Source organism: Melospiza melodia, chromosome 18, assembly GCF_035770615.1.
Source record: "Melospiza melodia melodia isolate bMelMel2 chromosome 18, bMelMel2.pri, whole genome shotgun sequence".
In the NCBI taxonomy this organism is placed as follows: domain Eukaryota; kingdom Metazoa; phylum Chordata; class Aves; order Passeriformes; family Passerellidae; genus Melospiza; species Melospiza melodia.
In genome coordinates this window covers 2663761-2678483 of record NC_086211.1, presented here as the reverse complement: position 1 = coordinate 2678483, position 14723 = coordinate 2663761, and the positions used below count along the sequence as shown (strand labels likewise).

At 52.1% G+C, this 14723-nt stretch overlaps 1 protein-coding gene across 10 annotated transcripts in view; it reads left to right on the top strand.

Annotated features, from left to right (window-relative positions):
* Positions 1 to 14723, top strand: part of MPRIP (myosin phosphatase Rho interacting protein) — a 72497-nt gene that overhangs the window by 53382 nt on the left and 4392 nt on the right. For 7 of the 10 annotated variants that reach the window (XM_063171677.1, XM_063171675.1, XM_063171674.1 and 4 more), the window contains 9 exons: positions 169 to 285; positions 3232 to 7086; positions 9894 to 10041; positions 10640 to 10757; positions 11650 to 11809; positions 11899 to 12018; positions 12525 to 12611; positions 13243 to 13405; positions 13717 to 13802. In XM_063171677.1, coding sequence (XP_063027747.1) covers positions 169 to 285; positions 3232 to 7086; positions 9894 to 10041; positions 10640 to 10757; positions 11650 to 11809; positions 11899 to 12018; positions 12525 to 12611; positions 13243 to 13405; positions 13717 to 13802 — 4854 coding nt within the window. The remainder of the gene's footprint in view (positions 1 to 168; positions 286 to 3231; positions 7087 to 9893; positions 10042 to 10639; positions 10758 to 11649; positions 11810 to 11898; positions 12019 to 12524; positions 12612 to 13242; positions 13406 to 13716; positions 13803 to 14723) is intronic. The other 3 variants (XM_063171678.1, XM_063171680.1, XM_063171676.1) reach the window with 2 other exon arrangements.

The window sequence follows — 14723 nt, the reverse complement described above, 5'->3', positions numbered from 1 at the left end:
GGGAGGGATTTTCCTGGCAAAATGAAATCCAGGTCCCAGAGCAGAGCAGAGCAGCGGTGCCATCAAAAGCTCCGTTTATTCTGCTCTGTGTCCCCTCCGAGCCACTTGTTCCTTATGGCTGATCCCCTGCCCATTCCCTGGACGCTGTCTCTGTTCATGTCCCTCCAGCTGGAGCAGAAGCAGAAGGAGGCCCTGGAGCTCCTGGAGCAGAACCGGCACCTGCAGGATCAGCTGAAAGTGGCTCTGGGCCGGGAGCAGAGCGCCCGGGAGGGCTACGTGTTGCAGGTAGGAGAGCAGGAGGAGATGGAGATCCAGATCCATCTTCCCTGTGCACGAGGGATCCCTGGTGGGCTTCCATCTGCGGTGTTCATGGGGACATCCTGGGTGACCACCACTGAGCACCCAGAGATTTGACCTTCTTGCAAATGTGGCTAATTCTGTAGCACTAGCAGAGTTATCTGCTTATGGAAACCTCTGATCTGGCATGGAGTAGAAGGTAGCATTACCTGTTAGCATTCCCAAGAGAAAACAAGCCAGAGCCAGACAGATGGGACTTCAGTGAAGTCCACCTCTGATCCATCCCATACTGTGTTTGCCTTTGCAACAGCTGTTTCTCCCTTTCTGTGCCCCAGATTCTCCCCTCATGCAGGAGGGTGCCCACAAGGCTTTCCAAGTATCCTGTAGCCCACCAATTGTTCCTGGCTGGGGATTTTGTGTGCCCGTTACACGGGCAAATACAGGACACTCAGATGTATTTCCCAGGCACATTCCTTGCAGCCAGAGTGGGATTTGCACTGGAATGACCTGTTATCTTGGATCACTTTGGTGGTTTCTGCTGTCACAAGATTCCTCAGCAAAGCCTTGAAATGAGTTTTGGAGGATCTGACAAAAGAAACAGGATGGTCTTTGGGAAAACCTTTCCTCCCCTCGTCCAAACAAAAGCTTTTTCCAGCCTTTCCTCTGGGAGCATCCATGCCCAGGGGAAGTTGTGGCACCTGCAGGGCAGCTTCTGGCTGCTCTCAGGGGTCCATAGTCGTGTTCTCTGCAGGGACAGCATTTTGACTTGCTCAAATCTACTTGACCAAACTGGCTGTGGATCAAAGTGGCCGCGCGCTGCTGCACGCTGCGCTCCCGCGGCAGCAAAACCCAGTGTCGATGCCAAACCTTGCATCCTTATTTCTCACAGGAAAATTTTCCCTGAAGAAGTTGCACAGGCAGTGGAGCCAGCCCAGGGAGGGGGACATCTTGCCTTCCTTGCCCATGATCTCCCAGGAGGAGTAATTAATTCATTTCTGGAGTCTCCGAGCTGACAGTGCCTGCTTGGAGGAGTTCCATTTTCACTTGGCAGAGCTGGAGGAGTAACTAAGTCCCACTTCCCTGGGGCAGAGGCGTCTGACCTCCCTTTGCCTGGAGCCTGGAAAAATCAGGGACTGGGGATAAAAGCTGGATGCTGAATCCACCATCAGATTCAAGTTGGCCACAGTGCCTCGATACGAGGAGGGGTGGTGAGGGGGACAGCCTGCAGAGAGGCTGAGCTGCAGAAGAAGTGACCCAAACTTTGACCTGGAAGTTGGAGAGGGTTTTTGGAAAGGTTGGAGGTTTTTGCCTGCTCCAATCTAATTGTTCTGGGGATTTCCCTTGTGTTTTCTGGGAACCAGAGGGATTAACGTCCTATTGTAGAAGGGAGTAACCCCTCCAAACCCTGCTGGGATGGAGAGAGTGGAGCCACTGGGGAAATTCTGCAGCCAAACATCACAGCATTTTTTTGGACAACCCCTCTGAATTTCATGCCCTCCCACCCCATCATGCCTGATTTTGGGGAAGTTCCTGCATTGTCTCTTAGGAGGGCTGATAGAGAAGCCTGACTGCTTCCAAGCCCATCCCTCCTGAGCTGCCTAGGAGGCACCAGCCCCTCCTTGGCAGCCTGACCAGCCCCACAGGGATGGACCCCCAGGCGCTGCCTGTTCCGTGAGGCAGTGCTGAGCCACCCCTCCAATGCATGTGCCATGCACCGAAGCCTCTCTGGCCTCGTGTAACCCCTCTCTTGCTCTGAGCTTCCTCGGGATGGGGCACCCTAACCTTGTTCCCTACTGGGAGAAACACCAGGAGCTCCTGCTCCTGGAAAATGGGCTGGAGACATCCCCTGCTCTGGCCACTGTGGGTGGGAGGGGGCACGTACTAACCTGTCCCAGACGGATATTCTTGCATGTTTTTGGTGTAAAGCATGAAATTTAACTTAACATAACTGAGTGTCACATCTGTGGGCTTTCCTTAATCAGCAACCAGAGTACAGCAAGGCAGGCCAAATTCCTAAGCTTAACGCTGTGCTTCTCTCACCTCTTCCTGTCTATGTATTTTTCTTTTTTAAGATACATAATTTCTGTCGCCTTTTGCATGACGCTTTCTGTGAGTTTTCTCTTTGCATGCTCCATTGCTTTGGTTTGAATCTCACAAAGGTTGGTTTCTTTCATTTTTACATTCTCATCACACCTTTTCCTTCCCTCCATTTGTTGGGCTTTTCATTTTGTCCTTTGTTGGTTTATTTTATTTTGCAGGTAGAGAAATTAGATCCTCCCTAGCCCTAAGCTTTAGCTTAACAGCATCTCTCTGAAACCATGAGCAGCCACTCAGTCTTGTTTGGCAGGCACAGAAATGACATCTCCACCATGATGGCTGGCCCGTCGCCCCGTGTATGGGTGGGATGTGATGTCATTTGCTGTCACCTCACTTTCTGTTGTTGCTTTTGGTCGGTGGACTGTATTACCTGAACTGTGCACTTTTTGTTTCACAAACAAACAAGCAAACTTGCTAAAAAGAAGCAGTTCCTTTCTCCTCCACCTTGTTTCATCTCCTCATCCTCATCATCCTTGGCATTTTTCTTTTGTCTGTCTGTCTCCGTTTTGCTGGTGGTGTTTCTTTTTCATTGTTTTTTTATTCTGTTTGAGTTTGGGTTTTTTTTTTTCCATTTAGCCTGTTACTGTACAGCTGTTTTGATGTTGTGGTCAGTGTTTTCTGTTACTGGAAAGCAGTTGTCGCTCATTAAAAAAAAAAATAAAAAAAGTTGGTCAAACAAACCAAATTGTGCCAAGAACAAATCATCCCAATTGGAGCAGTGGGTAGCAGCCAAGTCGCTGTGAGGAACTTTTCCACGGCCTGCCTGGCCAGAGGTGTGACACTCAGAAGGGAGAGCCAAGAGTGTTACTAATCTAGTATTTAATCAATTTTTTTAAGACCGAGGTGGCCGCCTCGCCATCAGGTGCCTGGCAGAGGCTTCACAAAGTCAACCAAGACCTCCAAAGCGAGCTGGAAGCCCAATGCCAGCGCCAAGAGGTGATCAATCAGCAGATTCAGTCGCTGAAGCGCAGCTACGCCGAGGCCAAGGACGTGATCCGGCACCACGAGGCCGAGATTCAGAGCCTGCAGGCGAGGCTCGGTAACGCGGCGGCCGAGCTCGCCATCAAGGAGCAGACCCTGGCCAAGCTCAAGAGCGACCTGAGGAGCGAGAAGGAGAAAGCCAAGGAGCAGCTGGAGGAGTGGCAGCACGGCGAGGCCGCGCTCAGCTCCCAGCTGAAGGCCAGCGAGCAGAAGCTGAAGAGCGCGGAGGCGCTGCTGCTGGAGAAGACGCAGGAGCTGCGGGACCTGGAGATGCAGCAGGCTCTGCAGAGGGACCACCAGAAGGAAGTGCAGCGGCTCCAGGACAGGATCGCAGACCTCAGCGGGCAGCTGAACGCCAGCGAGCAGGCGCGGGTCCTCATGGAGGAGAAGCTGCAGAAGAACTACGAGGCTTTGCTGGAGAGCTGCGAGAGGGAGAGGCAGGTTTTGATACGGAGCCTGAAGGAGGTGGAGGACAAGGCCAACGAGTATGAGAATCAACTGCAGAACAGCGAGCAGCAAATGGAGATTCTGCAGAAGGAGAAGCTGAGCGCCAAGTTCGAAGGCAGCGAGCTTGTCCACCAGCTGGAGGAGCAGCTGGCCATGAAGGAGGCCAGCATCCAAAAACTTGCTGAGCACATCAAGGAGCTGGAAAGGGAGAGAGATCAGATCAAGTGCCGGTTCCACGAGCTCATGAATCAGGTGGCCGAGTCGGATAACGAAGTTGCAAAGCTACAAGCAAAGTTGAAAATGGAAGAGACCAACTACCACAATCTGGAGCAGTCGTTCGAGGAGGTGTCGGATCAGTTCCGGGGGGTGCAGGAGGTGCTGAAAGAGAAAGAAGAAGAGCTGAGACATGTTAAGGAAATGCACTTGAGAATTGTGGAGAAGAAAGATCAAGATCTCAGTGAGGCTTTGGTTAAAGTGGTTGCTTTAGATAGCAGTTTAGAGGAGACTAAAGTAAAGCTAAAGGCCAAGGAAGAGGCTTTAAAGAAATTAGCTAGTGTGGGCACAGGTCCATGTGCTGAGGAGGCAGAAGACCTTGGCCCCAGTCTTGAGGTGGATGAAAGTCATCCATCCCAACTGGGGCAAACTCAGGATGTCCTCCCAGCTATGACTTATGCACTGAAGGAGGAGGAGGATGAGGTTCTTGAGACCAGTCAGAGGCAAGTGGAGGAATTTGGCTCCCCGTCTAAAGTTGTAGAGCTCCAGGACCAAGAGTTGGTTCAGAAAGCTTTAGCAAAGCCTGATGTAGGAATCATGGGGGCCAAGAGGCAAAGGATCCGTTTTTCAAGCATCCAGTGTCAAAAGTACATCCATCCAGATGGATCAGAGAAAAACTGGACAAGCAGTACCTCTTCAGACACAAGCCAGGACAGATCTCTGTCTGAAGAAAGCATGTCCTCAGAGCCAGCTCTGGGTTACCCCTCATCAGGGACCAGTGATTCTGAGACTTATCTCTCCATCATCCATTCCCTGGAAACCAAACTGTACATTACAGAGGAGAAGCTCAAAGATGTGACGATGAAGCTTGAAAGCCAGCACGGCCACAACCAGGAGACGCTCATCGCCCTGCACCATCAGTGGGCCAGCACGGAGTCCCAGCTGCGGGAACAGCTTCAGACCAGCTTGTCCCAAGTCAATGCTTTGATCTCACAGCTGGAGAGCGAGAGGCAGGAAAAGTTCAAGCTCATAGAAAGTCACGTCAGCGAGCTGGGAGGTTTCCAGATGAAAAACGATCAAGCGCTGACTTGCTTAGAGACGTGCAGGGAGCAGCTAAGATCCTTGCCCAAATCAGACAAGGATAAAGAGGGTGATTTGTTCCTTGTTACTCTGTCTAGCATGGAAACAACTTTATCAAATGCAATCCAGGCCTTGAGTGGAGCGCCAGTCCAATCAGAGTATCAGCAGAGTGAAAGCCTCACCAGGGAGAGCCCCACTCCAGAAGGAGGGGATCTGGGAGAAGAGGAGCACATCTCCAAGGAGCAACAAGCAGATGTGTTTGACACTGGCCAGCTGAGGTGGCTTTCTGAGCGGGTGGCATTTGAGGCCTCTCTCATCAACCAAATAGCAGAGTCTTTGAAAAATGCGAGCTCTGAGATAGCCCAGCTTCTGAGAGAGATCCAGGGAACGGCAGAGGTGGTTTTGTTGGAGCCAGCGAGTGTTTCTCATACAGCCAATGATTTGGCCAGTGTCCTGTCTAAAAAGCTGCTGCTGGAAGGGGAGTTTTGGAGCCAGGTGGAGGAGCTGAGAGCATATTTGAGCACTAGAGAAGGAGAAGCTGAGGGTAAAACAGAAACAAGTTTGGGCATTTCCCCATGTTTTCTCAGTGCTGTAGCAGATGCTACATTGATCAAGGCAGAACTTGGGTTTGTTGCAGAGAAAATGAGAGAATCTTTTCATCAGAGGTTAAAAGCAATTGAAGAAGAGCTCCATAATACCAAAACAGCTCTCCAGCAGCACAAATGCATGTTGGAGGAGATCATCAAAGCATACAGGACTCCTGAGTTTGACGGAGTTATGCACCAGATTTCTGAAGCACTTGAATTTCAAAAAGATGCTTTGGAAAGAACCCAAATCTCTTGGGATGGGAGCCGTGTCCAAATGGTGCCATGCCAGGAATTAGCCAAGGTGGAGGAGACTGGCAGTGCCCCAGACCGTAGTAGTGAAGCTCTTGTTTCCATTCAGGAAGATCTTGCCCAGCAGCTAAAGGACAAATCCAATGTTCTGAAGGAGATATCTGTTGCCTTACTCTCTCTGCCTCCCGAGGAGGCCATGAGAGACTGTCAGAAGCTCCTGAAGATGTCCCAGAGTCTTTCCTACCATTCGTGCATGGGAGACCTGGAGCGGTATTCGTCTCTGTTAGTCCACGATGCCATTGTACAGGCTCAGGTTTGTTACGCCGCTTGCAAAGTCCGGCTGGAGCACGAGAGGGAGATGAAGTCTTACAAGGAGTCCCTGCAGAGCATGGATGCCCTGTGCCAGGAGCGCGTGAAGACGGTGTCTCTGCTGCGCGACGAGTACGAGGAGCTGCTGAGGAAGCAGCAGGGCGAGTACAGCGAGGTGATCGCCGTGCTGGAGAGGGAGAACGCTGACCTCAAGGCAAAGGTGTCCCAGCTGGACAACCAGCGCAGGCTCCTGGAGGAGGAAGGGCACGAGCACAGCAAGAGCTTGAGCGAGCTGCAGGGGCGGTATGAGGAGGAGATCCGAAACGTCATCGAGCAGCTCAACAGGACCGAGGATGCCCTGAAGGCTGAGAGGGTAGAGGGGCTCAGCCAGCTGGACGCCATTGTCCGCGACAAGCAGAACATGGAGCAGTATCACCTGGAGCAGATGCAAACGCTGGAGGAGAAGTTCCAGGCCAAGATTAAGGAGCTGCAGGTCATCCACGGCGAGGAGCTGCAGGCGCTGCAGGAGCACTACAGCCAGAACCTGCAGCGCCTGCAAGAGACCCTGGATGAGTACCAGAGGCAGCACCCGGAGGCGTCCCCCTCGGTGGCCCCAGGCTCTGGGGACACCTGGGTGGCCAGAGAGGGGGGTGGCGCCGGGCAGGACCCCGGCAGCGACCCCGACTCCATGCACGGCCTGAGGGAACGCATCCAGGAGCTGGAGGCCCAGATGAATGTCATGAGGGATGAGCTGGAGAACAAACATCTGGAGGGGAACGCTTCCACGTTGAGGGAAAAATACCAGAAAGACTTTGAAAACCTAAAGGTCTTGATATGTTTAACGCTTTCTGCCTTCTGCTGCTGAGCGTGTGGGAGGGCACGTGCAGTCCCAGGGTTTTCAGCCATCCCCTGAAACAGCCAGCGTGCTGAAACAAGCCCCAGGGTATTAGCCAGGCCTCTGTAAAGCATGGTGTTTCCTACTTCTCCATGCTGGGGTATTCTAAATGCATTGCTCAGGGCTTGGGAAGGTGGATTTCCAGAGGTGGTCTTTGTGTGGAGAGAGAGTTTCAAAGTAGCTCGATAACATCACACTCTCCTTCAACACGAAGACCTCAGTGTTTCTCCTGCATTTTGCTTGTGACTTCCTTTTAAAAGCATTCCTCAGCTCTGTCTTTCGCAGTCTGATCAAATCTCCGGTCTGTCTCTGCTGCCTTCAAAAATGCAGGATGAAATGGAAACTTGATGCTCTCAAAATGTATGTTCCTAGGGAAAGTAGCTGCAAACAGATGCCAAATTCTGTAGCAAAGCAGAGCTCCTCTGCAGGAGGCTGCGAGGACCATGCTGGTGTTGGACACAATAATTCTGTACACAACAAAGAGTGCACAGTTACAGAACACCCAGGTGAGGTGCAGAGAAACCCACTGGCAATGAAATGCCACCGTTCAAATTTCCCCAGCAGTCAGACTGGCTGTAAATCTGGTTTGAGATCATCCAGCATCTAAAAAAAATAGTGGGTTTGGTGGTTTGCTTTTCCTAGGAGAGCATTCCCAGTTCAGAAGTGAGTTTAGGGGTGTAGAGGACTCTGGCAGCACCAGGAGAGGCTGCCTGGTTGAACAGGAAGCCAAAAGGGCCGCGATGCAGAGGCTGAGCCAGTGAGGCTCTCACAAACCAGTTGCTCTTAAGAATCAGCAAAAACGTGGGAGAGCTTGCTTCCAGCCTCAAGATCCAGCACACATTTGAGCTGGGGGTGAAGTGTGGCTCAGCTCCAGCCAAAAGCTGGTTTTAGCCTGGGGAGAGCACTAGTTTTGCTGAATCCCATTGGAGTTAAGCAGTAGTGGTCAGAAAGCCAACCAAGCAGTTGGAAACCTGCCCAAATAGAGGCTTGAATGTGCTTAATTCTTCTCTTAAGAATCTGATGGAGAATGTAATGTTAGTAGCACAAGCATAACTCTTCAACTTGGAGAAGAGAAGGCTCCAGGAACACTTTGGAGCCCTTTCCAGTGCTTAGAGGGGCTCCAAGAGAGCTGGAGGGGACTTTTGACAAAGGCATGAAGTGGCCGGACAAGGGGGAATGGCCTTTAGATGAAGAAAAAGTAGATTTAGATTTAATATTAGGAAGAAATTATTCCCTGTGAGGGTGGTGAGGCCCTGGCACAGGTGGCCCCAAGAAGCTGTGGCTGTCCCATCCCTGGAAGTGTCCAAGACCACGTTCAAGACTTGGGGCAACCTGGGGTAGTGAAAGGTGTCCCTGCTTGTGGCAGGGGGTGGAACAGGATGTACTTTAAGGTCCCTTCCACCCCAAACCATTCTGTGATTATATGAGATTCTGATTTGTACGTATGGATTTATGGCAATGCATTTACAATACATTAAATAGTGAATTTACAGCCAGACCTATGGCAGAGTATGCACCTTTTTCTTCCAAAATTCAAGGTGTTTTAAGAGTTGGACTTGATGATCCTTGTGGATGCCTTCCAACTCAGCATATTCTATGATTCTGGGTGTAAAGAAGAATCCTGCAGGGCTGCTCTGTGCCACAGCCAAGTCCAGGCAGGTTCTGGCAGTGAGTTAGGAGTCTAAAAAAAACCAAATAAACAAACAAACAAGGCTGGGAAAGTGAAGAATGCCTCGGGATTAAAAACTAAATGGGAAGGAAAAAACCTACCAAAGCTAAAAATTGGGAATGAGGATTAGGTGTAGGTAACAGAGCATTAGCCAAAAAGGTGATGCTGAGGGGTGTATGTTAGTGAGGGTCAGTGGTGTTGAACTGTCATGAGCACTTTTGCCACTAGGTGAGTGAATTTGTCCCCCTAAAATTTCCCATGGTGTCCCAGAGGTGACAGTTCTCATTTTCCATGGCAAACACTGGTGCTAGTCAAGGGGAGCTCAGCTGAAATCAGGGAATAAAGCCAGCCTGTGTCATTAAGGGAAAAGCCCTGTACAGTGCTTGGCATCAGGTGTGTCCCAAGCTGCCTGATGGGGCTCAGCACCTTGTCCCCAGCGTGTGCCCCTTCTTCCCTCGTGGCTTGGGCCTGCCTGTGGCTTTGCTGGTCCTGTCCGTGTCCTGCAGCCGTGTGTCCATCCAGGATCCCAATGTGCTTAGGCTGGCAGCTGAGCTGGGAACAGAAGAACCAGGCAGGAGTTCAGGACCTCACCCCTTGTGAGTCCCAACTCCCCAAATTGCTCCTCCTGTGTCCTGGCTTGAGTTCTTTCCTAGTAATTCAATTAGCAAGAAATTTTCCCTGCAGCTTTTGTAGCAATACTTGGTTGGGAATTAAGATCCTGTTGCTGTCACGTCATCTTCCTTACACCCAGAGACTGAAAAAAAAAAAAAAACAGGCATTGAAAAGAGCAGAAGGGGCACAGAAGGGTTTTTTTTGATCTTTTTTTGACACACATTTGCATTCCCCAACAGGGTGTGCCCCTGTGTATCCTTTTCCCTGGAGCTGTCAGGGGTCAAGCGACTGCAGGACAAGCCCTGACCTTTGCAAGGTCCATCGTGCTCCTTGGCTGGGGGAGCAGAAGATCCCTGCTGGACCTGGGCAGCTGAGCTGTGGCTCCTGGTGGGCTCCCCACCACCGTGGCACCGGCCCTGTGCTCCTGGGCCAACCCTTTCCCCTCCTCCCTTTGCAGGCAACATGTGAGAGGGGCTTTGCAGCCATGGAGGAGACGCACCAGAAGAAGATTGAGGATCTGCAGCGGCAGCACCAGCGGGAGCTGGAGAAGCTGCGGGAGGAGAAGGATCGCCTGCTGGCAGAGGAAACGGCTGCCACCATCTCAGGTGCCAGGGAAACCCATGGTGGGGCAGCTCTGTGGTGGTGGGGACATGGGGATGGTGTTGGCTGCGTTGAGGAGCAGAGCAGGGGTGGGATGAGGGCTGGGTGGGCTGCACAGGAAGATGGGAACAGGCTTGTGAGAAAGATATTTTAGGTGGAGGTCTATCTCCTGATCATCCAGGTTTGATACCCATCTCCTGGTCTTTCTCCAGGCTTGGTACCCCTGTCTTTGGTTGTTACACATTCTGGTGTGTTTTGCATTCCAACTCCGAAAGGCATTAGTCATTCCTGTGGTTAAATTATTGCCAATTCCACACTGAATTAATTCTTCAGTGCCCCAGGGAATGTTGAAACACTGGAGTTCAGGGGCTCTGCACTAGGAGTCCCACAGTCCAGGAAACAATGTGTGAAGGGGACAATCATTTGGACTCTTGAAAGCCACGATTTGCAGAATCCCCTTTGCAGCTGGGGCACAGACTGAAGGGGCCATGAAGCAGTGGGAGATTTGCAGGGATGTTTTATTCCTTTAAGAAATGAACAAAAACTCAGAAAGCCATCAGTGGGTGGAGGGTGCTGGGTGCTAACCCTGTGTGCCCCTCGCAGCCATCGAAGCCATGAAGAACGCGCACCGGGAGGAGCTGGAGCGGGAGCTGGAGAAGTCCCAGCGCTCCCAGATCAGCAGCGTCAACGCCGACATCGAGGCCCTCCGGAGGCAGTACCTGTAAGACCATCCCTGTCCTCTGCCACCATCTGCCAGGGAGATCCTGTGTGGGGGACCCTTCTCTGCCATTTGATTCTGGCCATGAGTTTGGGGTTGTTTCTGCATCCATCAGAGCCTCCTGGTTGCCCATGACCTTTCGGGCTCCAGGTCAATGTCCCCACATTACCCAAAATAGCTGCTTTATGGTCCCCAGAAGTAGCAGATGAGCAGCCAGTGCTGTTTTTCACACAGCTGCAGCAGCAAGGTCCTTCAGAAGGTGAGCAGGAAGCTCTGAGCTTTCCATGGCAAGGCTGTACTCCCGTGGGAGCTGAGCAGGGCTGCCTGTCAGCTTTATCAACCTTGAAACATCTATATAAGTTGGGGAGGTGTGCAAATACACCTGGTCCTGAGTGCCCACAGCAAACTTAGAATACTGGGATGGTTTGGGTTGGAAGGGACTTAAAGCTCATCTCATTCCAGCCCCTTGCCAGGGACAGGGACACCTTCCACTGTCCCAGGGTGCCCCAAGCGCCATCCAACCTGGCCTTGGATACTTTCAGAGGTGGGGCAGCCACAGCTGCTCTGGACAACCTCTGCTGGGGCCTCCCCACCCTCACAAGGAAGAACTTGGCTTTGGTAGATTTTGGTAGATCTCAGCTCAGTTTTTGGAAACCTGAGAAAGTTCTGCCACTTAATCTCTGAGAGAATGACCTCATGTACCCTTTGGTCCCCAAACATGACTCTGCCAGGAGAGGGAAGAGTTTACTTGCTCTGGACTTGAGTTTTTCCCCAAAGGGAATATGCAATCCTCATCCTTGGTGCTTAGCTGCCTGTTGGGTTGTCCTGGGATGCTGAAGGAAGGATGGGGATGTGTGTGTGTGGAGAGGGCACTACCCCCCGGTGTGTTGTGCAGGGAGGAGCTGCAGTCGGTGCAGCGGGAGCTGGAGGTGCTGTCGGAGCAGTATTCCCAGAAGTGTTTGGAGAACGCGCACCTGGCGCAGGCGCTGGAGGCTGAGAGGCAGGCCCTCCGCCAGTGCCAGCGGGAGAACCAGGAGCTCAACGCCCACAACCAGGTGAGGATCCTCGCCCTGGTGACCCTGGGCTCTGTGCTAAGCTGCGGCCCTGCTCCCCCTTCCCACAACGGCTCCTCTGCTCTCCCCAGGAGCTGAATAACCGCCTGGCTGCGGAGATCACGCGACTGCGGACCCTGCTGACCGGGGAGGGCGGGGGAGAGGCTGCTGGGTCGCCTCTCACGCAGGGCAAGGACGCCTACGAGCTGGAGGTGAGCTCTGCAGAGAGGCACGTGGGTGGGCACAAGTGCTGTGGACCCCAGGAGCGTGTCACGCCCTTGGAGTGTGTCACAACTGGGAGGTGTCACAGCCAGGAGGTGTTGCAGCCGTCTGTCCCCCAGTCGGCTCTCGTGGCTGGTCAGCACTGTTATCATGAGCTGCATCAGGCCAGGAGATTCTGGGGTCCTGATCTCCTCACCACGTTGAGCCAGACACTTGCTCTTCCTTCTGCAGCCCCTGCTTGTCACTGAGATGCAATCCATGCAGAGCAGTGGGGACAGAAACTGGGGTGTGCAGGGAGCACATCAGCACTGCAAGCTTGGGCGAGTTCCCAAGAAAACCAGGATTTTTCTTGTGAGAAGCAGAAGATGGGTGGCCTAGAGGCTTTGTGGTGCTGGCATGGGGCTGAGTCTCCAGCCCTTGGCTTGGCTGCTCTGGGTACAGCAGGTGTCACACTGTGTCTGCTCAGGTGCAAAGATGCTGGGTTTTGTTCCCACAGGTCCTGTTGCGGGTGAAAGAATCCGAAATCCAGTACCTGAAGCAGGAGATCAGCTCCCTCAAAGACGAGCTGCAGACAGCACTGAGGGTAATGCCAGGGGTGGTTCTGCAAATCCTCTTACTGTGCTCTGCTCCTGAATGTCTGTGCTTAGATTTCAGCCCATTTACACCTAGATTTGAAACCATATTTAATTTTTCCCCTGAATGTAATGCAATATCCATTTTGATGTCATCAGTAAAGCACTCCATGCATCAACTTAAGACTTACCCCTCAAAGGAGACAGTGTGGGAAAACATCCCTTTCAGCCTGATTTCCCCATTTACTGTCACATTAGATCAGATTTAACTGGCACAAACAATCAGTGTTAGAGATCTGCCCAGCCTCGCAGCGGTGGAACTGGTTTGCTCTGGACAAACCAAAGCCATTTCTGGGAATTCTGCTTGAATTCTGTGTCTTGGCTAAAATGAAAAGCCACTAAGAGCCCTGTAGCTGAGGGGCTGCAGGGACTGTGCTGGCCCTTGGCTCTCTGCTCTCTCTGCCTGTCTCTATTCCCTGTTGGAAGCAGCTTTCAGGGTGTGAGCTGCCCTGGCCAAGCCTCTCTCCTGCTGCCGGCTCTTCTTCCGTCGGCATTTGCCAAGCTCCTCTTGAGTGCATCCACAAACCCCTGGGCTCCAGCTGTCTGTCTGGCTCCATGGGGTTGTTCTTGTTCCCTTGCCAGGATAAGAAATACGCCAGCGACAAGTACAAAGACATCTACACGGAGCTGAGCATCGTGAAGGCCAAGGCAGACTGTGATATCAGCAGGTTGAAAGAGCAGCTGAAAGCAGCCACAGAAGCTCAGGGAGAGAAATCCCCTGTGAACACCACTGTATCGGGATATGGTCAGTCTTCCTCCAGCAGCTCTAAGCAGTCTTGGGTGTCCTGAGCTAACAGGGAATCCTGGAATACAAACCCTTGTGCAGGAATGGGTCTGAGTGTAGAACTTGGCCTTCCAGCCCAAAGCTGATGGGCTTAGAAAGCCTTCTGGTGTTTTGCATCAGGAAAACATCGTGATGCAGGGATGTCCAAAAGCCCCCTCTGCCCTTGGGCTCATTGGGGCACTGTCCTGGGCTGGGAGGGCACAGCCTCAGCCCTGTCCTTGCAGGAAGGCAGTAGGCACCAGGCTAATCCCACTTCTTTTGCTTCTTCCCAGATATTATGAAATCAAAAAGCAACCCTGATTTCTTGAAGAAAGACAGATCCAGTGTTAGCCGGCAACTAAGGAATATCAGGTCAAAGGTGAGCTCAGATGTCCTGCCCAGTGGGATGGGAGCGAGGAATGCCCAGCATTTCTCTTTGATGGGGATCCCAAATGGGAAGAAATGGGCATGGGGAACAAAATTAAGAATTTCCCAGCCACTAGTGCTAGCCTGGATGGTTTTTTACTGCAAAAGGACTGACTGGGCAGCCAGGCAGGACCCACTCTAGACCTTGCTCAGATGGAGGCATGAAGCTGCTCCCTGGTTGGGAAAAAGGCTGACATTCTCCTTATTCCTTGGTCTTTCACAGGAGGACTATTCCAGTATCTGCTCCTTCTTTTCAGCTGAAATATAGGTGGAAATATACCCATCATTCTAGTTTAGTGTTCATCACTGCAAGATTTTTTTGTCTTTATGTGTATCAGCAATGTCTGGGTCCTGGGCATATTTAACACACATTTTGCTTGTGTGTTAACATGGTGCAGATGGCCCTGTGCTTCTGTGGTCCTTCTGTGCTTGCTGTTGATCCCAAAGCCCAGTGATGCTGTGCCAAGCTCTCCTTGGCAGCCAGTTCCATCATGTGGGACTGGGGATAAGGAAGGGCAAATAATGCTGATTGGGAGTCAGCATTAAACATAGGGCACTTGGGAGGAAGCTCAGCATGAGCAAACCTGCTTTGCCTCTCACCTGGTGTCTCTTGCTGATGTTTGAAGTGGTTGGGCCCTTGCAGGGCAGGCAGAATACTTTGAGCTTGGTGCCCAGGTGGGGAAACACTCGGAGCTCTGTGAGCAGCAGCTCCTCAGCTCAGGGCACCCGGTGAACAGAGAGGGACTTGGCACATTTTGGGGCAGCCCAGACCTGCTGGGCCACTCTGATGCTGGGTTTCCCTTCACCACTTCAACTCAGATCACTTTCTGTGTGGTGCCCATGTGTGTTGCTTGGTGGGGAAGGAGAGGAGAAG